This window comes from Myotis myotis, unplaced genomic scaffold (assembly GCF_014108235.1).
Source record: "Myotis myotis isolate mMyoMyo1 unplaced genomic scaffold, mMyoMyo1.p scaffold_m19_p_18, whole genome shotgun sequence".
In the NCBI taxonomy this organism is placed as follows: Eukaryota; Metazoa; Chordata; class Mammalia; order Chiroptera; family Vespertilionidae; genus Myotis; species Myotis myotis.
The window spans coordinates 14,444,199-14,470,412 of NW_023416322.1; the positions used below are offsets into that span (position 1 = coordinate 14,444,199).

At 47.7% G+C, this 26,214-nt stretch overlaps 2 protein-coding genes across 2 annotated transcripts; both read left to right on the plus strand.

Annotated features, from left to right (window-relative positions):
- The first annotated feature begins 348 nt into the window (after positions 1–348).
- ATF3 (activating transcription factor 3) lies at positions 349–13,401 on the plus strand. Its single transcript, XM_036343110.1, has 4 exons — positions 349–481; positions 6,988–7,231; positions 10,686–10,793; positions 11,975–13,401. Exons 2-4 carry the CDS (start codon positions 6,992–6,994, stop codon positions 12,170–12,172), a joined length of 546 nt encoding a protein of 181 aa, XP_036199003.1. The 5' UTR covers positions 349–481; positions 6,988–6,991; the 3' UTR covers positions 12,173–13,401.
- Positions 13,402–17,282: 3,881 nt separating this feature from the next.
- Positions 17,283–20,361, plus strand: FAM71A (family with sequence similarity 71 member A). The gene has a single exon (XM_036344589.1). The coding sequence runs from the start codon at positions 18,491–18,493 to the stop codon at positions 20,240–20,242; it is 1,752 nt and encodes a 583-aa protein (XP_036200482.1). The 5' UTR covers positions 17,283–18,490; the 3' UTR covers positions 20,243–20,361.
- Positions 20,362–26,214: the final 5,853 nt, after the last annotated feature.

Consider the following 26,214-nt stretch of genomic DNA (forward strand, 5'->3'; position numbering starts at 1 on the left):
CCGAGCGACTCCTGTCCTGATATGGAGAGAGAGGGCGGGAAGGTTTGTGTCCTAGCGCGCGAGTCCGGAGGACGCTCCCGGGCCAGCTCCTCCCCGCGCTTGCATCACCAGTCCCCACCTCTCCCCCCCAACACCTCCACTCTGGCCCCTCCTCCAGCCCCCTCCCTTGCCTGGTCTAGTTCGGCTGGTTCGCGGGGAGTTATTAATAGCATTACATCAGCCTGGGACTGGAGTATAATCTGGCGCGGCGCCAGCCAGAGGGCTATAAAAGGGGTGATGCAACGCACTCCCAGCCACAGTCGCACGCAGCGAGGCGGGCACTGCACAGCACTCTCCCCGTCGCTGCCCCAGCGGACCCGCCTGCCCGCGCGCCGGCCGTGCGCTCCGGGTGTTCGCCCGCCAGCCCCACCGACAGGCAGTCCGACCCCATCCCGACCCCGCCCGCCCTCCGGACCCTGGCCGCTCCGATTGGAGACCAGAGGTGAGCGCTTGGAAGTCGAGTGAGTGAGCCGGTGAGGGTGGCTCGCTTTCATTCCCTTTACGCCCTTATAGTAACTAGTCCCGCGCCCCCTGGGCCCAGCCCCGACCCGCGCCCCCAGCCTCCGGCTTCTAAAGAACTCTGACCGAACTTTTCCCAGCCACCGCTGCTCTTCGGCGCTTCAGAAAGTTTTTCGCCAAGAACTTTCTCTTTTGACTTGGGGCGCAAAGGGTTCCTGTTAATAGAGAGGTGGGGCTCCTGCTTCTCGGCTAGGCTGGGAACGCCGCTCCTCTCCGCCTCGGCGCTTTCCTACCTCTCTGGGAGCAGGCGTGCGGAGGTGTGTTGCGCACGGGTGTCCGAGGCTCGCTGTTCGCTCCATCCCTCGCTTGGTGCCGCAGTACTGGCACTCCCGATCCCAGCCTTCCCGAGATCCGCAGAGAGGCACGGAAGCTGGGGGCTCACGGCAGGGCTGCCCCAGGAGCCGAACGGAATGAATGGAACCGAACCGAGGAACCGGGTTCGCGGCCGCGGACTTGGCCGCTGGGAGTCGCCCTGCGCACTCGGAAGCGCGGGGCAGCAGGACAGCGCAGGCAGCCCGGAGCGAAAGTTAGTTGGGATTAAGTTTAGAGGTGGCAGGCGCTCCGGTCCTGTCCTTCGGCAGAAGACGGAGAGGGCTCCCGGCACAGACGGGTCGGGCTCCTGGGCCTGAGACTTCCTGTCCCAAGTTGCTCACGTCTTTCTCTCATACCTGTGGCTTTGGTTCTTCCTGTGGCGGGTTCTCAGATTTCTCCGCTTTTCCTCCATGGAGACCCGCCATAGGGAAAGCGAAGGTGCGAAGCCACATGTTCATAATTGAGAGAATGGCTTTGTGGTCTAGTGGCCAGGACCCTGAGGACTCAGTATCCCCTGCCGGGAGATGTGGGCACTTACACAGTGCTGGCCCCCTCTGCCTGTTTGCCAGCGCAAGACGGTGTTTGGACCAGATAACGGTTAAGGTCCTTACTGGCCAGAAGATTTTCAGATTCTAGAGTGGTGTAATTTCAAAAAGGGGGGAGGTAGTAGGGGGTCTTGTATGACTTGAATGAGGGAGTCTCTATCTAATGTCACTGACCAGCCTCTGAGGCAAAGGGGGAATGGAGACTTCTCTATTGGACATCTCTTCCTTTTCCAGCTTTCTTTCCATTTGGATTGGTTCTCCTTCTCTGCTTCTCCATACCCCATTTCCATCTCATCTGCTTACTTCCTAACCGCTTTCTTTTCTGTAATTTCATTACCAAGATCACATATGCTTCCTTACAAATAAAGGAGTTGCTAAAGCATAGGGGGTGGGGGGATGGGGATGGGGGGAGAGCCAAGAGCCAGGGAGAAGGGGGGGGGGGGCGTTAAGACAGGAAGGATCCAAAGGCTCCAATTGTGGCCACAGGTGTATTTCTTGCCCACACTGTGAGCCTGAAGTGCTGCCTACCACGTTTTCTCCCAATGCACCTATTTCATTGTGGCTGAGAGTTACCTCTGTTTTCTCACCTTTAAATGAAGGGGGAGTTGATATTACTGTCTCCTTGTGTTGCATTTAGCACTTGTTGTAGAATAATGCTACAACACAGAGGCTCTTGCTTTCAGGATATTCCAGACTAAGACTGGGGTGAGTATAGGTTTTGCAGTTGTAAGTATCTAGCTGGTTTCAGAGATAACATGGCAGGTAACACTCCAGGCCCACCGTGTGGATAAGACACAGCACTCAGCACCTGTGGCAGCTACCTTGCCTTTGGATCCTTCTGTCTAATCCAGCGGTTCTCAACCTGTGGGTCACGACCCCTTCGGGGGTCAAACGACCCTTTCACAGGGGTCGCCTAAGACCATTGGAAAACACATATATAATTACATATTGTTTTTGTGATTAATCACTATGCTTTATGTTCAATTTGTAACAATGAAAATACATCCTGCATATCAGATATTTACATTACAATTCATAACAGTGCAAAATTAGTTATGAAGTAGCAACGAAAATAATTTTATGGTTGGGGGTCACCACAACATGAGGAACTGTATTAAAGGGTCGAGGCATTAGGAAGGTTGAGAACTACTGGTCTAACCCCTTCTCTCTTCCTGTTCTCTTCCTTCTATACTCCCTCCCTGTCAAAGCCGCCTCTGGTGGGTACCAGGTTACTTGACTTGATCCTTTATCTACCTGGCCAGTTGCTTTGTTAGTTGGATCTCTGTTGGTGATGGAAGAAAATTAGCAGTGGGTGGGTGGTCAGCAGCTTGGCCCGAGCTGGACCACTCGCCAGCTTTGGTCTTGGGCAAGTCATTACCTTCCTGGGCCTCATTTTACTTAATTACAAATAAAGACGTGACCTAGATGACTCTAATATTAGGTGTTCTGTTTCATTAGATAGAGTCCATGATTTCTTCCTTTTTCAAATGGCTGGGCATGGAGCAGGGTTAGTGACTCCAAGTGTCACCCATCCTGGAAAGGAGGAAGTAGATAGCCAGGACACCACAGAAACCAGAAATGGTTTCATTAGTGAGAACTAGTTGTTTCATAAGTACCAGAGGAGACAAGCTGGTGCCAGCAAATAGAGGGGTGGAACTGACCTGGTGTGTGGGGAGCCTGGGGTCAATCAAAGTGCAAAAGAAGCTGTGACTGACCTGAATGTCTTGAGGGTTCCAGTTAGTTCCTGATGAATAAGCTGTATTGACAATAGCATTGAGTTCCCTCGAAATGGGGAAAGTGGAATCATAGTAGTACTGGGGACTCAGGATGTGTGTAAACTCACCTTCATGAATCTCATCTGATCTTCCTGACAGCCCTGTGAGGGAACTCGGGCAGGAGGTATGGGTCTCATTTCACAGATGAGGAGACTGAGGCCCTGAAAGCATGAGTGGCTTCTTGGTGGGTACTCAGCTTGTCACTGGGAACATCTGGCCCTGAAGCACAGCCCTATACCTCCAACCTTCAAGTGGGCTGGGAGAAAGACCAAGCAAGATATGAAGTTAGCAAAAGACCAATGCTGGCTTCTGACTTTAAGATGTTTTATGAACAGTGGGTAGTGGAAAGTTAAAAGTGAAAATTCAACACAGTTGTTTGTAGCTACTAGGAAATAAAATCTAGGAGCTGAATTTCCAGTTAAAGAAATACATGAGTAAAGTTTCACTTTCTTGAAAATGATGAAACCACCAATGATACGACGTGATTTCTGATCAGAGATAACGAAGCAGAAGCAAAATGCAAGTGCTTTGTAGCAAGTGTGGACAATTTTAAGATCAATGTAGAAAGTCAACTCAGAAAATCCCCAAACATATTGTTTTCTTCAATGAGGGGGATGTTAAAAGGTCTCAACATTCACGGGAAAAAGTTGTCTGAAGATTTTAACTTTGTTTTCCTTGTAGGGACACAGCCTGCGTCTGGGCTGAATCATACCTTAAGAGAACTGAGTAAAGAAGTAACTAGAAAGTATCTCAAAAAACTAAAAAAAAAAACCCTAAGCTTTAGCTGAGCGCAGAGAAAGCCCAAATCTCTACAGATAGAACCACTTTACATTCTGAAAAGCATTTAACATTTTTACAACCCATTTCTGTCCCCAAGTAAGCCCACCCAATGCTTTTCATAAAGACATTCCATACCACTGACATTCTTCACTTTCTTTCATCAGGACTGCTGACTTTACACTAAGAAGGAGGGGGGAAACATTCCCAAACAGCAGACCTCAAGCCTCGAAAGCTCATTAATAAACTTAGTTGTGTGGGGAAATGGAACTACACACAACTGTGTGGAATTCAGACTACCCATGTAGAAGGGAGCCATCTAGTCCTCCAAACAAAGGCAAGCCCGGTGGTAGCTTTGAATTCCATCCCTGAACTACTGGATTTTTAATGAAGTTAGAAGGGGAGGGAAGGCATGACTGCATGGGAGAATCTTAAGCCTCTGGCTTTAGAAGGCTGTTTTCTGAGTTTATTACCTGCCAGAGACAAGTACCCTCCCAGCATCCTAAGGTTATAGGATTAAGCTAGTAGAACCTCAGTTCAGACTCATGACATGGGCTTTATAGAAGAGTTACATACATTTCCTGGGTTCCTCTGAATAGTCAACGGTGGCATTTGTTGGTCTGGAATTCTTGCCTCCAACAGTGTATCTCAGATTGTAAGGGGGAGTTAGAGGTCAGAGTGCTCTATTCAGAAGTGTTTGAGATCAAAGAGAGTGACCAGCCACCCTCCTACCTGAATCTCACAGAGTGTCTGTCAGAGAGCCAGCCCTGTGCCTGAGAGATCCCTGGGAGGCCCAGTAAAAGCATACCCCCTAGTTGTATTATGTTCCCAAGGCAAATTCATGTATTATTATTTCCTCAACTCCTTGTACAATTCGATGAGAAAATAGGACGATTGTTATTAGCTTTTATATAGGTGAAGGAAGGGCATTGGGAGTTAGGATGACATATGAGTAAGTGAGCCTTAAACCTTGATCTTCTGACCCCAATCTAGGAATTTTGTAGATAAAAGGCCTGCTTATATATATGCCAAAACAGGGGCAGCAGCCTGAGTGTGTACCCTGACATAGAAAGATCAGCAAATTCATTACCTAGGGTTCAAGTTTCCCCTGTGGCTCTTTCCTCCAGCAATTTAGTTCCGGGACCCCCACCACCCCTATGCCTACTCCCACCCCCATGAAAAATTTGCTCTGGTTTTTTGTTTTTGCAATGTGGAATGATATTCTATATATTAAGGACATGAGTTTTGGAACCAAACCAAATTCCAAATCCTGATGCTGCCTCACACTGACTTTAGGCAAATGATTTAGCTTGTATAAATCTCAGTTACTCCATCTATAAAATGGTGCTAGGACCTAACTCGACTAGGTTCTCATGAGGATTAAATGAGATAAATCACATTAGGTTTCTGGTGTGAAGGAGGCACTCATTAAATGTTAGCAATTTGTTGATGGGCTTCCTGTCTGGTTGGACTTGTCTTAAGGACGACAGATCCCCAGATTGAGAAGAACTCTCCAGGGAGCCCCTAGCTAGATAATCCCCACCCTCATCACCCCTGGACAATTTACTGCCTAGACAAGGGGGAACAGGAACAGCCAGTGATGGAGGAAGTATATGGCGGGAAGAAATTTATGGGGACCATGGAACTGTTACTGTTTCTACCTTTTCTTTTCCTATTAGAGGCCCAGTGCATGGGGTCCCTTGGCCTGGCCTCTGGGGATCGGGCTGAAACCAGCTCTCTGACATCCCCTGAGGGGTCTGGATTGTGAGAGGGTACAGGCCAGGCTGAGGGATCCCACCAGTGCATGATCAGAGCCAGGGAGGGACTGCAGGAGGGCTCCAGGGTGTGTCCAGCCCATCTCACCCAGTCCCAATAGGCTGGACCCCAGCAGCAAGCTAACCTACTGGTCAGAGCATCTGCCCCCTGGTGGTCAGTGCGCATCATAGCAACTGGTCAAACAAACAGTTGGACACTTAGCATATTAGGCTTTTATTACTAGTATATAGGATTGTCTTTTTGGATTCCTTGGGCTGTAGAATGATAGAGGTAGACAGGACCTCAGAAGCCATTTGCTTTGACCACCCATTCCTGATTTCATGTATTTAGTCGGGCAGTCTTCAGTGGTCAGCAAGCATTGGGAGCAGCCAGGGCCAGGCACTGTGCCAGGCTCTGGGACAGAGTGACAGCAGAGACTCAGTGCCCATGTTGTAGGAACTCTCAGTAATGTGTTGGGTGAAGACTGGGGCTCAGAGAGCTCAGGTCACACTGCCCCTTAGCACCAGAGACAGTGCCCCGGGCCCCCTTTGGCCCCCAGACCAAGGCTCTGCACAGACACCACAGGGCTGACCAAGACCTCCAGACGAGGTCCAAATTCTTAGCTCCTTACTTTATTCTGAGGTCTTTGCTTCATTAAGCTTAACTTTACAAAGGGGCTACTAATGGTCCCTTGTGATCTGAAACCCTAGCCCCCAGCTCCTGCCAAGGACTGGCACAAAGAAATTCGCCTGCCACGGTTACCATCCTCATACTCATTAATTTGGATCCAACTTCCTGAGGGAGAATTGTCAGATTTGCTACATTCAGGGGTCCCCCACCCCTTGCTTTACTTCCACTTATTGACAACTTCAACTTGATTTCAGATGCCAAGTTTCTTTTTTCAAAAAGAGACTGGAAATGAGGTTACATAATAGTTTCATTTTTTTTTAATGCTCTTCCTCTTTCAGTATTGTTTGAGGCTACATTTGCATGTATGCACACCAGCCAACACTAATGCTTTTGAGAATTCGAAACGCCAACCCTGATCAACTTCAGTGAGGCATTTTATCCACATCACTGAGCTGTGTATTTTAAGAACCTGTTTTACTCAAGCTGAGGATGACATGAAATGAAAACAAAACAAGCCTGAGGGCTTATGGGACTTACCCTGGGGGTGGGACTTGGGTTGGAGGTCGCAGGTGTGGTGGGAGTTGGCCCCATGCCCCCAATCCCTGAAGTAGTTTGGGTTTCGATGTGTCTTTCAGCAAAATGATGCTTCAACACCCAGGCCAGGTCTCTGCCTCGGAAGTCAGTGCCACTGCCATCGTCCCCTGCCTGTCCCCTCCTGGGTCACTGGTGTTTGAGGATTTTGCTAACCTGACACCCTTTGTCAAGGAAGAGCTGAGGTTTGCCATCCAGAACAAGCACCTCTGCCACCGGATGTCCTCTGCACTGGAGTCGGTCACTGTCAGCAGCAGACCCTTTGAGATGGCAGTCACGAAAGCCCAGGTAGGTGTCTGTTCTTTCAGCATGTGTTTTTCCTACACCTGCACACCTACCACATGCAGGGGGCTGCAGCATGAATAACACAAACTACTACCCTCAGGGAGCTTATTTTCTGCTGGGAGGAGACAGGTAATACACAAAAGAAGTAAATACATAATATGTGAGACTGAGCAAAGGAGAAAAATAAAGCAGCAAAGGGGGACTGAGAGTGGTCCCCCTGGCTGTCATGTTGAGAATGGGCAGTAGGAACAAGGGCAGAAGCAGAATACAGAAATGAGACTGTTGCAGTAATCCGGGCAAACAAAGGCAGGTCTGCATCAGTATGGAAGCAGGAGGTGTGGAGAAGTGGTCGCGTCTGGGTCTGTCTGGAAGGTAAAGCTGATTGGCTGGCAGATTGGTTTTCTCTGAGTTTATGAAACCAGCCAAGTAGAGGGCTCCAGTGTGGCTCCAAAACTTCTGGTCTAACTGTAAGGATGGCACATCTATGTGCTGCTGAAACTGGGACATTGGGAAAGGACAGGAGTCCAGCCTATTGGACGCCCCGGGGAGGAGGCAGTTTGATACGTGGGATAGGAGTTCAGAGGAGAATCCGGGCTAGAGGTGCGAAGTTAGAAGCCACCAGCATATGGATGTTATTTAAAGCCATGGTCCTGTGTGAGCTCACCTTCTGTGTCCAATCATTCTAAAAAAGCACCAAGTATATTTAATTCCATCATACAAGGACCCAGGTGGCCAGACTATGGAGCAAGGACCCCCAGCCATGCCCACAACTGTGTGTAATGCTCACAGCCTTGGTACCAGATTTTGCTCCAAGTTCACTTCTGTCCCTCACACTTGCACTGCTCGCCACTCAGCGACCTTTTACAAGACACCAGGAGTAACAGACATGGTGAGAAGTCTGAGAGGTGATTGCTGGCGATGCTGTGGTGGCTCAAGAACTCAGAGCTGAGGTCTTGGATGTTTTGTTGGCCTTCCTCATGGGCACAAGATGGGAGTGTTTGGGGCTTAACTGGCATGAACACTGCCTTTGGACCTGGAGTCGTGGAACTGGCCAAAAAGGAACTGAGTTTTAAAGGAAGTTGGTTAAGAATCTTTATGATTCTATAAAAGGGGCAGTGATTCTATAAATAAGGGCTTTATGAATCTATATAAGGGTGAATGAAATGACAGTTTTTAAGGGTCTAACAAAAGACCTGGCTGATAGTTCAGTGACTGGTAGAGGGGACTACTGTATGATGCTATCATTAGGGGCACTGGCTGGGCCCTCATTAACCTGAGGGGCTGTCATTGGTACCCAGCCCAAATAGTGGACAGTGCCGGTTGGATATTGTGACACACAAGGGAATACTTACTTTAACTTTATAATTAAATATCTTGAGATAACAGTGCAATGGAAGTAGTAGGACCACCATGGAAAGGAGAGCATTCTGAAGGATATTTTGAGGGTCTCCAAAGGAAGAGGTAGGCAGCCTGCTTTGTGGAAAAACTCCTTAGAGCCACCCCACCCATCTGTGATTCTGTGTTCCTCAAGTGATCTTCTGACCTTAGGCTAGTATAATAAGTAGATTTTCCTACTGGGAGGAAAATGCACCAACTGACCTATTGAATATTCTGGTCCCCTTGGCTGCTGTAATCCTCAACGTAAAATAAGACACTGAGCCTCTGAAACCCATAGGCATCCCGTGCATTTGGGCGGCACGAGCCTGTTCCCCAGTCCCAGCCATTTCTGGGGAGGCCACATGGTGCAATGAGGCAGTTGTGACCTGGAGACGACACAGGACAAGGAACCAAAGGCCTGGAGGACATCAGGGTTTCGTAGCCTACTGATCTGCTGACCATGAGCTGGTGATTCCCAGGTCTCCCTGGGCATGTAACTACATGAATAGATCAGTATTTATATGTTGGTTGAACTCGTTTCCATGTTAAACTGATAGGACTGAGCTAAATGGCCTCTGGAAAGACTTTTTCATCTCTGACAGTGTGACTCTGAGATGTGCTCTCCTTTCAAGTACTTTCTCACATGAGAAAACCCTGAGTCCTCCCCCACCTACCCAAAAATGTCTGTAGGAAATGTCAAGGAAAAAATGTCAAAGGCAATACTAGAATTGCTGAGTTGTTGATGAAGACGTAGATGGTGAGGTTAATAATAACTAAAGCTTACATGGCACTGATCATAAGCTATACACTGTGCAAAGCATTTACGTTTACTAATTTGACCCTCATCAAAAGATTATTGATCCTGTTTTACAAATGAGGAAACTGAGGCTCAGAAGAACATGATAACTTACCCGAGGTCTCACAGATAATAGGTAGTCAAGCTGGGGTTCAAGGCAATTTAGTCTAAACCTAAATGTCTGCCTGTGTGGTTCTGGGATCCAGGATATGAAAGGTAGAATTTCTCTCACAATATTTCCCCCTTGGGCATTGTTTCTCTAAATTGCAAGGCCTTCCATCTCAGTACAAACAAAGTCAAGTTTCCTCTAATCCAAATGACTAGTAATAAGTCAGATGTGAGGCAAGTATGGCTGCCAGGATTTCTTTGGTTTGAGGTGTGGCTCCCACACCCTTTCCCACTGTCCAGAGCAGTGACAAGTGACAAGACAAGGTCTGCCATTAGCACCCTAAAAAACCATTACCCACTCAGCCCACCGTGATGTTCCCCCAGCAGGACTCTGGTCTTGAAGCCAGGTCCAGCAGCCAGACTTTGCTGATTCCTCATCAGTCCTCAGACAAAGTCAGGATCATAGTGAACTTCCAGAGCACCAGATCCTAAAATAGGATAGGGTTTTTTTTTTCTCTGAGGAGCCCCAGGGCTGGCTCAGGGGGAAGCACAGGGGAAGGTTAAATCAATGGATGGTTCTAATTTGCCACCCATTGGTGGCGCCAAGCCATGGGCTGATAATGCCACTTTGGTTGGGACTGTGCTTGGGTTTCTCTTCTCTAGGAGCCCCATGGGCATCTCCTGAATTCAGGAAGGAGGTGCTTTGATGCTCCAGGTGAAGATAGAGATGAATGGCTGCCCTTGGGTCTTGAATCAAAGTAAGGGTGGGGGGGGGGGGAACAAGGTGGCCAGGTTACTGAAGTCATTCCTGGTTCTAGGGGAAAAGACATAGTTACCAAACAGAATCTGTTTCCTGTTCTAAAGGATTACTGTTATTACCACTTGCTATCCATTTGGATATCAAACTCCTATTTCAAAATCCAAATACATTTTTAAAATAAGCTACATTTTGATTTACCAATATTGACAATATATTTTAACTAACAGCTCTTTGATTTTCATTATTCATTCTTAAGGGTGAATAATGTATGTGTGTGGTGGGGTTTTGTGTAAGTCCCGGGCTTGCCATTATGGCTGCCCTGGGTTGCCAGTTTTTGCTGGCAATAAAAGGCAGTGTATTTGAGATGGGTCTCATTTCTTGCCTCCCATTAAGCAGGTGCCTCTTGGATTTTACAGGTAGCCCCTGAAGAAGATGAAAGGAAAAAGAGGCGACGGGAAAGAAATAAGATTGCAGCCGCCAAGTGCCGAAACAAGAAGAAGGAGAAGACAGAGTGTCTGCAGAAAGTGAGTGTCTTCTTGCCTTGCCCTAACCTCCTGCTCATGCCTGTCACCCACCAACCTCATGTCAGGATCTGAAGGGGAGTTAAGAAGCCTCCTACCCAGAAGTGTTTACCCAAGAAGGGTGTTGTAGCTGGGAGCAGAAATGCCAGTGGCTGAATGAGGAGTTAGCAAAGCTGTTAGCACAATGAATGGGACTCTGAATGTATGAAAGCAGGTGTGTGAATTAAAAACCACAGCAGCCGCGGCCAGTCCCTACATGTCCAGCAGTTTCCAGGCTGCAGGATCTGTCAGCCCAAAGAGGCTTTCACTCGCCCGTTCTCCTGAGAAAAGGGAGCTGCCAGCTCTCATTTGGCTCACTATGAAACGCCTTTAATTAATCTCTTCAAAACAAGTTATTTCCTTAATCCACAAGCAGTGATTAAGCTTTCCTGGTGTTCCTGGGTCATTCTTAACTCTGCAGCCCTTCTCCTTGGCTCACCCAATAGGCTTTTAGCTTCTGGCTGCGTCTAGCCAGCTCCCCTTCCTACAGGGAACAGCATCTGTGGCAGGCTGGGTAGCTCATGCTGTAGTCTTTCCAGTATTTATGTCTTTTTCCCCCAAGTATGGACAGGCCAGGGCAGAGTCATCACCCAGATTCCACAGGTCCCCAAGGGTTCTGTTGATTGCTTTAGGGAGTCAGTGAAACTAAGACAATTTGTGTGTTGCCATGTACATTCTTTCTGGGGAGATGAGCTTCTCAGTGAAATGAGTGAATCAGAAGACAAAGCACCATGAGCCCAGATTTCACTCCAGCCCCCAAAGCCCTTGTAGGTCCAGAAGACCTGCACATGGGCTATTGGACTCATCAGAGGAGACCTCTGAACCATTGATTCCACTGCAGCCTCATTACTATTAGAGTCACAGCCTGCCTCAACCTTGAGTGGTAACTCAAGGGCATTGCTAAAGAAGCCTCTAAGTGCTAAGGCTTCTCCAGAGTCTGGATTCTCCCAAACCTAAGGCTGCTGCTCCGGCTTCGTGGGGCACTGTAGCAGGCAGCCATGGCGTTGCCTCTGCAGGCCATTTCCAACTAGATGAGACCCCACATGTCCCAGATGCTACCCTATCACCCAGGGGCCACTCCCTGGCCACCCCCTCCTTGCTGTACCTTGGCTCAATTCCTAATAACTCTGTTGCTTGTCCCTCAGGAGTCGGAGAAACTGGAGAGTGTAAATGCTGAACTGAAGGCCCAAATTGAGGAGCTCAAGAATGAGAAGCAGCATTTGATATACATGCTCAACCTCCATCGGCCCACGTGTATTGTCCGGGCTCAGAATGGGCGGACTCCAGAAGATGAGAGAAACCTTTTTATCCAACAGATAAAAGAAGGAACATTGCAGAGCTAAGCAGTTGTGGTTATGGGGGCAACTGGGGACTCCTCATTGCATCCTCCTTTTACATCCAAACCCCTGCAGCCATTGAGATCTGACTTCCTCTCAAATCCCAGCAGCAAAGAACTGTGAAGGCAGGATGGCTCGGTGTCTCAGCTGGGCCTCTCCGCTCTGCCCCAGAGCGGACTTCGGACCAGAGCAAGGGCATTTTTGCCTCAACTCCAGGATTTAGGCCTTAACATACCAGCCATTCTTGGATTTTCCGGATGACCCCTGGTTAGTGTCCTGCCCACCTTTCATCTGGATTCTACAAAAAACAGGAACTCCCACCGTTAGGATTCATGCAGAAGTGTCTGTACCTTGGGTGGGTGGGTGGGTGGGGCCACCTCCTCCCTTGCCACTCCCACAGTCACTAGTAGGGGACATGGAGTGAGAATGGCTTTTAGCAAAGTTGTGCAATGGCCAGGCTTGTGCTTCTAGCCAATATGCTGTTATGTACAGGAATTACTGTGTGCAAGGCGTTTGTTTCATAACTAAGCATTGTGCTCTCCTGATGTGTGTTCTGACAACACTGGTATGACTTGTTCGAGACTTTTCTCAGATCTAGTGTCTGAGAGTTTGAGGGACTACTATCATGTGGAGTGTCTTACAAAATGTTCAGGTGGCTGAAAGAGCTTGTCAGCCCAGGAGAACAGAATTTTGCCAGCCAGCAGTGCCGTTTTGTGCCAACAGAGCAGGCCTCCTTTCCCTTGGCACTCAGGCATTAGTGCAAAATTCCTGGGCAAGACTGCAGGCCCTCTGTCCCGGGAAGAAAGCAGAAAGTCCGCCTTCCAAAGGTTAAGACTTTGCTCAGTGGTTTAGGTCAGGAGTTATTCCTAGGCCAGTAAGAGCCAAGGAATATTCCATTTTCCTTTACTTGCAGTTGAAAACCACATTCAGTAGAGGTGCGTTTGAAGCTAGGTGATGCCTAGGCGTTCGCATTATTGAATGTGAATGGCATTGTTTTTGTCATGCAGATGTTTATAGAAATCTGGCCCAGAGCATGTACAGCTGTGAGAGGTCATTCACACTGGCCACGAGAACTCTGGTCTGTTTAAATTCTGATGTTTCTGTGAAATTCTCAGAGTGTTTAAGCCTACTCAATAGTATCATTACAATTTTCTGTAAGAAAAAATATATTACTTATTTATCCTAGTATTCCTGTCAATATAATAAATATTGAAACAAATATATGGTAAACTTAAGTGTTGTGCTGGTTTCTGTGATTTAAAATCAGTTGGTTGTTGAAGTCTAGTCATTTTCCTGCCCTTTTCCTCTCCTTCGGGGGTGGGGGGGGTGGGGTGGTTATTTAACCTTAAATATTTTCTAAGTGTCCCTTTGTTCTTTGGAGTGCCACTAGCTGGTATAGTTGACTCTCAATCCTGTTCCCCGGTCTGTGGCATCTGATGCTCAATTTCTCATTAACAAACCCTGGAACACAGCACCAAGCATATCCCTTAGACCAGTGGTCGGCAAACTCATTAGTCAACAGAGCCAAATATCAACGGTACAACGATTGAAATTTCTTTTGAGAGCCAAATTTTTTTTAAACTTAAACTATATAGGTAGGTACATTGTTATTAACTTAATTAGGGTACTCCTAAGGCTTAGGAAGAGCCGCACTCAAGGGGGCAAAGAGCCGCATGTGGCTCGCGAGCCGCAGTTTGCCAACCACGGCCTTAGACCAACTATTTGGTGTTAAGATAGATTTTGTTATAAATCTGAATTGCTAAATACCTCATCAGTTTCTCTGAAAGTACAAAAGCCTAAAACATACACCTGTTGTTCAACTTGAGCCATGGACACCTTTCCATTCAGCCACAGAACTTCTCTTGAAGTATTCACTTGAATTGCATTCATTATAATGTCCAGATGTGTGTCTCATTATTGCAAATATGTATTTCAAATATCCAGAAAAAAATGAGGGGAGAATGAGTGTTATGCAAAGTGCAAAGGTCCCAGTCCCAGAAAAACTCAGTGTATTGTTTGTGGATTCTAAAGAAATAACCCAGAAGGACTGGCTATGAATGACACGGGTTCATTAGGACTTACTTGCGTACAGACCAGTGAAGTTTACTGCCGCACCAGCTGCCACTGGTGAGGTTGCCCACTAAGTCCCATCTGGCCTGTGGATGGGCCACCCCAGGGGCAGCCGGCCAGTGCTATTGTTTAGTCCTCACCTAGACTTTCCCAACACAAGGTTTCATAAAGTACAGAGAGAAAAACGGCATTTGGGGGAGGGGACATGCTTGTATGAGCTCAAAACACTCGCTGTTTACAGTCCTGGCTCACGTCTAGAAGCAGTTTCTCTTTGGCTTTCTTAGACCAAGTTGCTGGCCAGGTTCCCAAGGTCTCACAGAAGGCCTTCACTCTATTTCCCACAGGGCAGGGGGGAGGAAGGGGAGTTGGAGCATGGGAAGGGGACCATGTTCCCAATTACCATACAATGGGAAAGAAGAAAGGGAGAATAATTTTATATGGGATAGGTGTGATAATTCAAAGAAAAGTATTCTAATTTTGGGAATCTCTGGGACACAGGATTCCTTAGGTCTGGGACAGAACCAAGCTCCCTTGCTCTCTGCCTATGCACATATGTAACACTTGCAGGCTAGAAATGAAAATTGGCTACTCTGCTACCAATGCTGTTCTTCACTAAATGTTAAGATTCGTGCCCAGGGATGATGCTGTTCCTTTGAACATGTCTATGGTTCTCTACACTATCACCTGTGACACAGGTGTCCTACTTTGGCTGCTTTAATTGCACATCAGGGGTTGTTCCTAATCTGTAAAGAGCCAGCTGGTGGAAGTGCCATTCACCCTTCTTTTAGGATAAGATAATCTTTCCCTTATCCTGGTGAGGAAGGGGAAATTCCTTGCATTTACCCTCTGGTTGTGGGTATAGGTGCCACCAATCAGCTATTATGAAACTCAAGACAATTTTTAGGCTGCCATGGACAATGGATTGGAGAGGAAGGAAGGGGTTGGTAGCTATGGCAGGAAAAATTGATCTGAGAAATGCACTATATATGGTTAATAAAACTAAGTTCTTCTTGCCCTAACTGGGTTGGCTCAGTGGATAGAGTGTCAGCCTGTGGACTTAAGGGTCCCAGGTTCGATTCCGGTCAAGGGCATGTACCTTGGTTGCGGGCACATTCCCAATAGGGGGTGTGCAGGAGGCAGCTGATCGATGTTTCTAACTCTCTATCCCTCTCCCTTCCTCTCTGTAAAAAATCAATAAAATATATATATATTTTTTTAAAAAACTAAGTTCTTTTAACAAATGCATTAAAAATATTTTTTCTGTAGCCAACTTTATGATTCAATACTTTAATAATAATAAAGGATGAATATGTATTGACCATTAAGTCATTTAGTTCATCTTGTTTCACACTGGATGGAGAATGAAAGTTGGGGGCAGGGTGTATCTGGGAGAATAAACTTGGATGGGACTTCTGCCAGAATGACAATGTCTTCCATTGGGCTGCCTCAGTGGTGACATCACACTCAGAGGTTGTGGGAAGCCCACCCTCCCTCCTCTCTCCTGCTTGCATCCTACCCCCTTGCCTTCCTCTGAGATCTGGCCTGGCACCTGTTTTGAAGTAAAGAGCTTTAAAGCATTCTAGCCCAAGACAGGGGTTCTGGAATTGAAACTTTCACTTTCTGCCAAGAACTAAAATGCTGTTCTTTCCTCCTCATGGGCTTTTAACAAACCCTTGAAACCCAAACCCAAACCAAGTTTTCTCCTCTCTTCCCCATCCCATACTATTTCATTGTGTTCAAGCAGTTTCTCTATGGAGTGAGCAGTGTTAACACGGATCTGCCTGAGATAAAACCTCACAGGTGGCCAGGTTTACCCATTGAGCATCCTTCTGCTTTCTCATGGTGGCTCTAACCCCAGAAATTTCTCTCTTTGTCTGATCAAATCTGCTCTCAGAAAGGAATTCACACTGAGGCGTAAAGGGCCAGTTGAGGACTAATACCAATAAGTGCTAACATTTATTGAGACAGTACGCTCAACATTTTATATGCATTATCTCATTTAATCCTCCCAGCAACTGTTATTACTCCCATTTTACAGATGAAGTACAGAGGTGAGTAGCTTGCTCAAGGTCACAGAGTTGACCTTTCTAAAGCTGAAACAATGTTTTTTAACAGGGTTCTGAGAAGGTGTGTGTGTGTGAGAGAGAGAGAGAGAGAGATTAAAATACACATAACATACAATTTACCAGTGTAACCATTTTAAAGTGTACAACTCAGTGGTATTCAGTACATTCACAATATTGTGTAACCATCACCACTAGTTCCAGAATTTTTATCACCCCAAAGGATATCCTGTATCTATTAAGCAGTCACCCCTCCTTTTAGTCCTAGGCAACCAATAACTTATTATCTGTCTCTATGGATTTACCTCTTCTGGATATTTCATAGAAATGGAATCATATAATATGTGGCCTTTCATATCTGGCTTCTTTCACTTAGCATAGTGTTTTCAAGGTTCATCCACTTTGTAGCATCTATCAGTATCTTGTTCCTTTTTGTGGCTGAATAATATTCCATTGTGTGGATAGACCAAATTTTGTTTATCCACTCCTCTGGTGATGCACAGGAAGATAGTCTGTATCCTAAGGAATGAATCTCTAAGGTGGGAGATAAGAGGGTTGGGAACAGGGGTCTTTCTCAGAACTTTCAAGTAACAATTTAGAAATCACTTATTCTGTGACTAGCTCTTTGGGAGCGCAATAGGTAGGATAATGGTACATGCTCTCCGAAGGTGTCAATGCTCCCAACCACTTCTGGCCGGTAGGGAGGTTCTGCAGGAGGGCTTTTGGCAGGCTCCTGGAGTTGAAGCTTACAAAGGCTGTTTGTATAAACTTAATGGAGGGGAAGAAATGAGGCGGCCCCCTAGATTATTTATTATTATTATTTTTAATCCTCACCTGAGGCCATGTTTATATTGATTTTAGAAAGAGAGGAGAGAGAGAGAGAGAGAGAGAGAGAGAGAGAGAGAGAGAGAGAGAGAGAGAGAGAGAAACATAAATGCGAGAAACATCAATGTGAGAGAGAAACATCTATTGGTTACCTCCTGTAGGTACCCCAACCAGGGAGTGAGCCCACAGCCTGGGTATATGCCCTGACTGGGAATTGAACCCGCAACCTTTCGGTGTACGGGATAACCCTCCAACCAAGTGAGCCACACTGGCCAGGGCGGCCCACTGGAAAATTTAATTCCCAGCTCAGCCCAACCACTGCCCTGGATTCTCTCCATATTATGCACACATAATAGAATTAATCATGCAACTTCTAATAATGCACAAAATGGGTCTTCTTGGAGGTAGTTAAATCAGTCCACTTTGAAAACATTTGGTCAGCCCAAGCCTCCTTTGTGAGGCAAAGTACTTAGTGGTTCAGAACAAAGACTAGCTAGACCTGCATTCAAATACTGCCTCTACTGCCATTCGTGTGTGAACTTAGACAAGTGATACAACCTCAAATTCTTCACCTGTAAAATAGGGGCGGGGGTAGCAATAGCACCAAACCCAATGGATTCTCACCATTCTGTGTGAAGAACACAGCGTGGTGCCTAGGGGAAGCAATTCTTAAAGTTATTATTAAAGGTTGTTGTCATCAACATTTACTGAGATTTTATGAAAGGATGGGCTAGGGACCAAGACTGCCAATTCTGGGTTATTTCATTAAATTAAACCTTGAGCTCAAATGGTTCAAATTTATCCCATCACCTTACATTCCTACAGATTTTGTCCAGTTTTTATTTTGGAACCCACCTGAGTCCCTGGCAGGGTGAGCCTGTCCTCTGTGGGGTCAATGGGTGTCTGGGGAAATGATAGTGGCCCTGTCCTGAGGGGGTGGCTAGGGGATGAGCACAAAGGGGTAGGAGACAGTGACAGGTCACAAAGGGCAGTGAAGTATAAATATAGCCACACTGGGGGTGTGGGCTGAGAGAGAGGAGTTCATAGCCTCTTGGGGAAATAAAAAAAAATCAGAGGTGGAGGCGAGTGAGGTGGAGAGGAAGCCCACTGTACATCTCTATATTCTTGATGAGGTTCAGTCTGGGCTCCAGGCACCCTCTAGCATCCCCACGGCAAGCATCTGTGCCCCATCCCCACCCTGCCTCTGGGAGGGGTCCCTGTGGGTTGGGGTGGGGCTGAGAGACCTCCGCAGAGCCATCTGCGAGACCCAGGATCATTACTGCTCCCTCTGCTGCCAACGAGGCCAAGAAGGAGAAGACCCAGGAACCTGCCTCATCAGCACTGGTTGCTGTGATATAACAAAGCCATGAACAGGGAGTCTCCGTTGCCATATTACACGGCCCAGAACAGCTCCAACATGGGCATGTTCAACACCACCATGGGAAAACTGCAGCGCCAACTGCAGAAGGGAGAATATGACATCTTCAAGCACGCACCTATATTTGAGAGCGACTTCATCCAGATCACGAGAAGGGGAGAGGTGGTCGATGTGCACAACCACGTCCGCATTCTGACCATGGGCATCGCGTCCACCAGCCCCATCCTCCCACTCCCAGACGTCATGCTGCTGGCCCGCCCGGCCACCGGCTGGGAAGAGCATGCAGGGCGAAGCAGAGTCCCCAAGGGAAAAAGCCGCCAGGCTGCAAAGACCTTGGAGCTCACTAGGCTCCTTCCCTTGAAGTTTGTGCGGATCTCCATTCATGACCGAGAGAAACAACAGCTGCGCCTGAAGTTCGCCACTGGCCGCTCCTGCTACTTGCAGCTGTGCTCCCCTTGGGACGCTTGGGACGACCTCTTTGCCAGCTGGGAAAACCTCGTTCACCTCCTGCAGACACCAATGGACAGTCACAACAGTACCTACACCAACCCTGCCGGGAACATGGCATGCATGCCTGTGTTTGAGGATGAGGACAAGAGCCAGAAAGTGGCCGATCTCCGAGGGAAAGAGGATCAGGACCAGGTCAGCATCAGAAGCCTCCATGTGGTCTCTGAGGTGGCTGGGGCCACTTCTGCAGCTTTTGCTGGGGGGGAGGGTATCCAATATGACTCCTACAGATTCACCGCCATGCCTGATGTAGCCACCCAAAACCCAAAACCTATGGAGCTTGACAAAGTGTCAGTAGCAGGGGTGGCAGCAGGCACCACAGCAGGCGCTCTGAGCATGGCAATAACCACATGTGCTGCCCTTGAGCAACTAAGTGCGGCCATAGCAGGGGCAGCCGCCAAGGGTCCAGAGGGGAGCAGCACCAGCATAGCCATTGCAGGTGCTGCCAACATGTCCCCCAAGAGCATTAAGATGGCCTTTGCAGGTGCTGCCAATAAGGTCCCAGGGAGTCCTTCCAACACTAGCCTCTCCCCAGAGACCAGCATGGTTGTTGCAAGGGCAAAGGCAGAGCCGACCAGCAAGACTGTTGGAGAAATAGCTATTGGCCGTGCCACACAACCTCTCATCGCAGCCTTGCCCAAGGAAGGCAGTGTGAGTGAACAGGCCAGCAGGCAGCAGCGAGTGTCCCCAGCCATGGCTGAAGCCTGCAAGAGCAGAAAGGACTGGAGGGAGCGAAGAGAAAGGAACAAAGATCCCAGGAGTCCCCATCACCTCAGGGCAACTGAAAGCCACCAAAAGCCAGGGGGTGACAAAATCCTTCGAAAACCATCTAGCTGGTTCTTAGCCAGGCAGAGAAATGACAAAAAGGAGCCACGTTTCAGCAGCCCGGGGAGCAGCAGGCCTGTCACCATGCACAGAGTCATCAGCTCTGCTCCCATCACCATCGACTCCAGGATCTCTCACAAACAAGGGAGGAGCTTGTCTACAAGTAACTCAGGTTCCACAACCAAAAGACTCAGCAGTATCAGCTCTTTTTGGAGGAATGTCAAAGCCAATCTTACAATAAAAACAGTGACTTCACCACACGGCAGGGATGTGGACAAGTTGGCTAAGACAATGGGAAGGAACAGCATGGAGAGCATCATAGAGATAGGAGAGAGTGGCCAGGGACTGGAGATGACTGACAGTCCAACATCTGAGATCATGGAGATAGTGACCTTTGAACCCTATTAGTAGGACCCAGAAGCTGCAAAGCGGACCAGGGCTCAGGGGAGGATCCCTGGAGAGCCTATTCCAGCTTTCCTTACTGGATTTTAAATAAAGATCATAGGGTCTGAATACAATCAATACAATGCTGCTTTCTGTCTGAATTTCTATGTCCCCTGGTCTAGCAGTGACCTCACAGTACTCACAGTAGATTCTGTGATGTCAACTGTGCTGCAGCCTGAGACCCCCATGTCCAGTCCACAGCAGCACCCCCTCACCCATGCTGGGCAGAGCCAGCAGGAGGGCTCTGTCGTGCCTCAACTCCTTTCCGGCCCTGTTCCCAGGGCCATGGCTGAAAGTCCTACAATGGCCTGGGAAGCTCTACCTCCACCATTTCCCTATCCTTTTTATAAACAACTAGAGGCCCCGTGCACAAAAATTTGTGCACTAGGCGGGGGGTGGGGGAGGGTCCCTCAGCCCAGCCTGTGCCCTCTTGCAGTCTGGGACTCCTCAGAGAATGTCCTCCTGCTGGCTTAGGCCCGTTCCCAGGGGGATCAGGCCCAAGCTGGTAGTCAGACATCCCTCTGGCAGCCCAGCAGCCCTCGGGGGATGTCCACTTACCAGCAGGGAGCAGACCTAAGCTGCAGTCGGACATCCTTAGTGCTGCTGAGGAGGCGGGAGAGGCTCCCACAACCACCGCTGTGCTGGCAGCCATCAGCCTGGCTTGTGGCTGATCAGAGCTCCCCCTGTGGGAGCCCACTGACCACCAGAGGGCAGCTCCTGCATTGAGCATCTGCCCCCTAGTGGTCAGTGTGTGTCATAGTGACTAGTCATTCCCAGTCGTTCTGCTGTTAGGGTCAATTTGCATATTACCCTTTTATTATATAGGATAGAGGCCTGGTGCACGGGTGGGTGCCGGCTGGTTTGCCCTGAAGGGTGTCCCGGATCAGGGTGTGGGTCCCGCTGGGGTGCCTGGCCAGCCTGGGTGAGGGGCTGATGGCTGTTTGCAGGCTGGTCAAACCCCCCCCCCCCCCCGCAGTGGGGACCCTCACCCCATGGAGGTTTGGCCAGCCTGGGTGAGGGGCTGATGGCTGTTTTCAGGCTGGCCACACCCCCTTTAGGGTGGGGGGTCCCCACTAGGGTGCCTGGCCAGTCTGGGTGAGGGGCTGAGGGCTGTTTTCATGCTGGCCAAGCCCCCCGGCGACAGAAAACTCCCAGCCTCTCCTTTTTTTTTTTCTTTTTAATTCTGGGATTTATTTACCTTCTATAATTGAAACTTTGTAGCCTTGAGTGGAGCTCAGAGCCAGCCAGGGCGGGTGGGAAGCTTGGCTTCCTCCATTGCCAGGGGCAACCCAAGCCTCCTGCTCGCTTCAGCTCCGTGGCCACAGCTGGCTGAAAGCAGGTATCTGGGGTTTATTTATCTTCTATAATTGGAACTTTGTTGCCTTGAGTGGAGCTCAGAGCCAGCCGTGGCAGGCGGGAAGCTTGGCTTCCTCCATCACTGGAGCAACCAAACCTCCTGCTTGCTCCACCTCCGTGGCTGCCAGCTGCCATCTTGGTTGGGTTAATTTGCATATAGTCGCTCCAACTGGCTGGTGGGCATGGCTTAAGGCGGAGTGAAGGTACAGTCAATTGGCATGTTTGTATTTTATTAGTGTAGACTAGAGGCCCGGTGCACAAACTCATGCACTGAGGGGGGCGTCCCTCAGCCCAGCCTGTGCCCTCTCACAGCCTGGGAGCCCTCAGGGGATGTCTGATGGCTTAGGCCAGCAGTCAGACATCCTTAGCACTGCTGCAGAGGAGGGAGAGGCTCCCCCGCACTGCCGCTGAACTCATCAGCCATGAGCCCGGCTTCTGGCTGAGCAGTGTTCCCCCTGTGGGAGTGCACTGACCAGCAGGGGGCAGCTCCTCCATTGAGTGTCTGCCCTCTGGTGGTCAGTGTACATCACAGCAACTGGTTGTTCCGCCATTCAGTTGATTTGCATATTAGCCTTTTATGCCTGCAGGATCGAGCCAAAACCCACTCTCCAACATCCCCTGAGGGGTCCCGGATTGAGAGAGGGTGCAGGCCAGGCCAAGGGACCCCACCAGTGCAAGACTGGGGCAGGGGAGGAGTGCAGGAGGTTGGCCAGCCAGGGAGGGACCACGGGAGGGCTCCAGGGCATGTCCAGCCCATCTCGTAATCCTGATCAGCCAGACACCAGCAGCAAGCTAACCTACCGATCAGAGTGCACCCTGGTGGTCAGTGCTCATCATAGCAACTGATCGACCAGTCGACTGTTTGCTCCCTGGTGGTCAGTGCACGTCACAGCAAGCAGTTGAGCAGCCTTAGCATATCATTAGCATATTACGCTTTGATTGGTTGAATGGATGACCAGACAACCGGACACTCAGCATATTAAGCTTTTATTATATAGGATTCCCCCCGCCCCTGGCCCCCACACCCACACCCCCAGACAAAGTAAGAACAGGACTTGCATCCCCTCAGGCTATTCAGGAAAGGGAAGAGAAGTGCATCAGCATTTGTTGGCAATCAGAACACGAAGGAGGGCTTGGCGAAGGAGGGGGATTCTCCTCGAGACTTAGTCCATTCCTAGGTATATACTACGTGTACCGGTTAATAATGGCGGATTTTGTAATCAAAGAAAACACAATAATTTCAAGAGAAACATCAAAGTGCTTTATTCAAAGTAATGTCTATTGCTAGCTACACATTTCCCCATCTTTCAGTTAATTTGTGGATACTGTCCCAATAGAACTTTTCTTGTTTTGAGGCAAACCATTCAGAGACCCAATTTTCCACTTCTTCGTATGTTTTGAAGTGCTGCTCAGAAAGTGCATGTGCCATTAATCAGAACAAGTGGGAATCTGAAGGAGCAAGGTCTGGTGAATATAGCGGGTGGGTTAATACTTCCCAGGCAAGATCTTTTAACGTGTCTCTAACTGGTTTTGAAGTGTGTGATGGTGCGTTATCATGAGCAAAATTACTTTGCTATGTCTTCTCGCACATTCTGGTCGATCAAAGCGTGGTTCAAATTATTTGTTGATGGTAGCGATCAATATTAACGGTTTCACCTGGTTTTAGAAGCTCATAATACACCACACCTTCCTGATCACACCAAACACAGAGCATTGTCTTCTTTCCAAAGCAATTTGGCCTTGCAGTCGATGTTGATGGTTGACCTGGATCAACCCATGATTTTGCGCCTTTGGGATTCACAAAATAAATCCACTTTTCATCGTCAGTCACAATTCGATACAAAAAAGACTTTCTTTCATGCCGTTGAAACCACATTTTACTGATGACTTTTCGGTTTTCCATTTGTCTTTCGTTCAGTTAATGTGGCACCCATTTTCCTTCCTTTAAAATCTTTCCCATTACTTGTAAACGATGGGAAATTGTTTGCTAAGCAAGGTTTAATCTTTCTGCAAGTTGTTTTTGAGTTTGACACACATCTTCATCCAATAATGCTTGTAATTGTTGGTCTTCAAACTTTTTCAGTTGAGCTGGACGTTCTTTGTCTTTCACATCGAAATCATTACTTTTAAAGCGTTTAAAACAGAGTTCACAAGTATGTTGAGATGAAGCATGGTCACCATAAACTTCCCAAAGTATACAATAACTTTTTCTTCAAAATAAAGTAATGAATTAAAACTTACCACAAATGCTCTTTTTTTGGCACAAAATTAGACATTTTTAAAAATATATATTTTATTTATTTTTTACAGAGAGGAAGGGAGAGGGAGAGTTAGAAACATCGATAAAAGAGAAACATCCATCAGCTGCCTCCTGCACACCTCCTACTGGGGATGGGCCCACAACAAAGGCACATGCCCCTGACCAGAATCGAACCCAGGACATTTCAGTCTGCAGGCCGATGCTCTATCCACTGAGCCAAACCAGTTAGAGCAAAATTCGACATTTTTAACTGTAAAAATATCTATGATGTTAACACCTTCAGCAAATTTGACATATGAAGTTTTGAAGCTTGCTGACAATACAACAAAATAACATATATATCAAATCGCATATATATCAACATATGTGTAACTCCATCTATTGAAAAAATTCTGCATTATTAACCGGTACACCTGGTACCTTGGAGAAATACATGTTCTAGGAGGCAACTATGAGAATGTTTCTAGCAAAATTAATGTAACAACAAAACACTGGACACAGCCAAAATTTCCAACAGAATTGATACAGTAGGATATTAGCATAGATAAGCTCATAGTTTTTTGTTTCTTAAACAAGGACAGAATATAATTCCACTTAGAGAACAGTTCAAAAACAAGATCAAACCATACACTGAATAGGGTACATGTTTGCTAAAGCCAGACAAAAATGGAACAGTAAACACAAAATTCAGCACAATAGTTTTCTCTAGGGTGGAAAGAGATCAAGTTGGTGAGCACAAGGCTTTCAGTGCTGCTGAGAATTGCCCTATTTCTTAAGCAAGGCGGTGGGTACACGGGCATTGCATTTTAATACTCTGAAATCAGAGATACAATCATCATGGCAATTGTGATGAAACTATTACCTCAGAGATACTATAACCAATGCCTTCTCCTATATTTTCACTCTAGTATATGCACAAAAGTGGTATGTCTGAAAGGTCTAGTCTCTTTAAATTACATTTATTCAAGGTAAGTAATTACAAAAACCCTTATTTGGTTATTAGGAAAAGAAGAAATAATATCCCTATTTTACAGATGAGAATACTGAGGCTCAGAGAAGGTGACTTGCTACAGTTACACAGTGGGACCTTTGCTTCTGCCCACTTCAATCACGGCCGTCTCAGGTATGGGGAAGAGGCAGAGCAAACCAGTCTAAGGAGACTGGGCTGGCACCAGAACCTGAGACATCAGCATTCTTACCAACATGGTCCCATATTCCATGGAGATGAGCACCAAATTCACTGGATTGAGGGGAGGGAAAGGTGGATTGCCAGGGAGTGTTTTTCAAACTCCAGTGAGCTCATAGTCCTTAGCTGGTCTTATTTCAAAAGCATCCTTCAGCTGTATCTGGCCCCTAGGCTTCTGTCCCCAGCCTCTGGTATGACCTGCACTGCAACCATATACAGATCACCCGCCTGGAATTCCATGGCCCAGTACTGACTGGGGCTGCTTCTCTCTGCAGCCCAGTCCTCCCGAGCTGCTAATTAAACTTCTGAATGGTTTCTCTGTACCACATCTTCAAGAACTTTCTTCTTCTGGGGTTCTGCAAACAAATCCTGAAACGTCACATGGAGGAAGTTATGAGTTAGATCACAGCATTCTGATTGCATGGGTTCTCAAGCAACAAGGTTTGTGACTTTCATAAAACTTGTCATGGGAGGGGGTCTCTTCTGTTGGTAGAGGGAATGGTGGACCTGCTCAGGCCTGCTCACGTCCTCTGTTTGCTTTGGCCAAATGAGTTCCTGATTCCAGGATGGGGAATTATTGGAGTGAGTCAGGTTACTCTTAAGAAAAAAGGGAACACACCAGAGATTAGATACGAATTGGCCCTGTGAAGAAAACAACCTTGGAATCATTAACCCAGAGCTTCAGAGAAGACTAGGGGCCACAGGGAGACAGAATTAATGGTTTACTCCTGACCAGCTTTTCCCTGGACTCAAGGTGGGGAAATCACAAAAAGATCACATCACATTCCTTTCATCTGATTTTCTCCACCCAGACAAGTGCAAGTAAACATTAATCTGGAACAAAAAAGTACAAAAAAACATGTGCAGGGCATTTAGCCATGTATATTTTTTTTAATACACGTGGCCCTTGTGATTCTCACGTCTCTCCTCTTGGCAGATCAACAAACGGGAGTTAGCATTTAAAGGACTTGCTCAAGGCGGGAGGTGATGGTGCAGACAGAGAACAGCCCCAGGGCAACTGCTCTCACGTGGCACCTGCTATATGCTGGCCTGGGTTCCACACAGGTACAGAGATGGTGGAGGGAACAGGACAGGGGTGAGTAACTGTTACAACTCCCAGTGACGGATACGGGA

What these genes read in the sequence shown, in the direction of transcription:
- FAM71A (XM_036344589.1), top strand. Translation starts at nt 18,491, where the DNA reads ATGAACAGGGAGTCTCCGTTGCCATATTACACGGCCCAGAACAGCTCC.
- ATF3 (XM_036343110.1), top strand. Translation starts at nt 6,992, where the DNA reads ATGATGCTTCAACACCCAGGCCAGGTCTCTGCCTCGGAAGTCAGTGCC. An exon ending in TGGCAGTCACGAAAGCCCAG is followed by an intron (nt 7,232 to 10,685) that starts GTAGGTGTCTGT and finishes TGGATTTTACAG; the next exon opens with GTAGCCCCTGAAGAAGATGA. An exon ending in AGACAGAGTGTCTGCAGAAA is followed by an intron (nt 10,794 to 11,974) that starts GTGAGTGTCTTC and finishes CTTGTCCCTCAG; the next exon opens with GAGTCGGAGAAACTGGAGAG.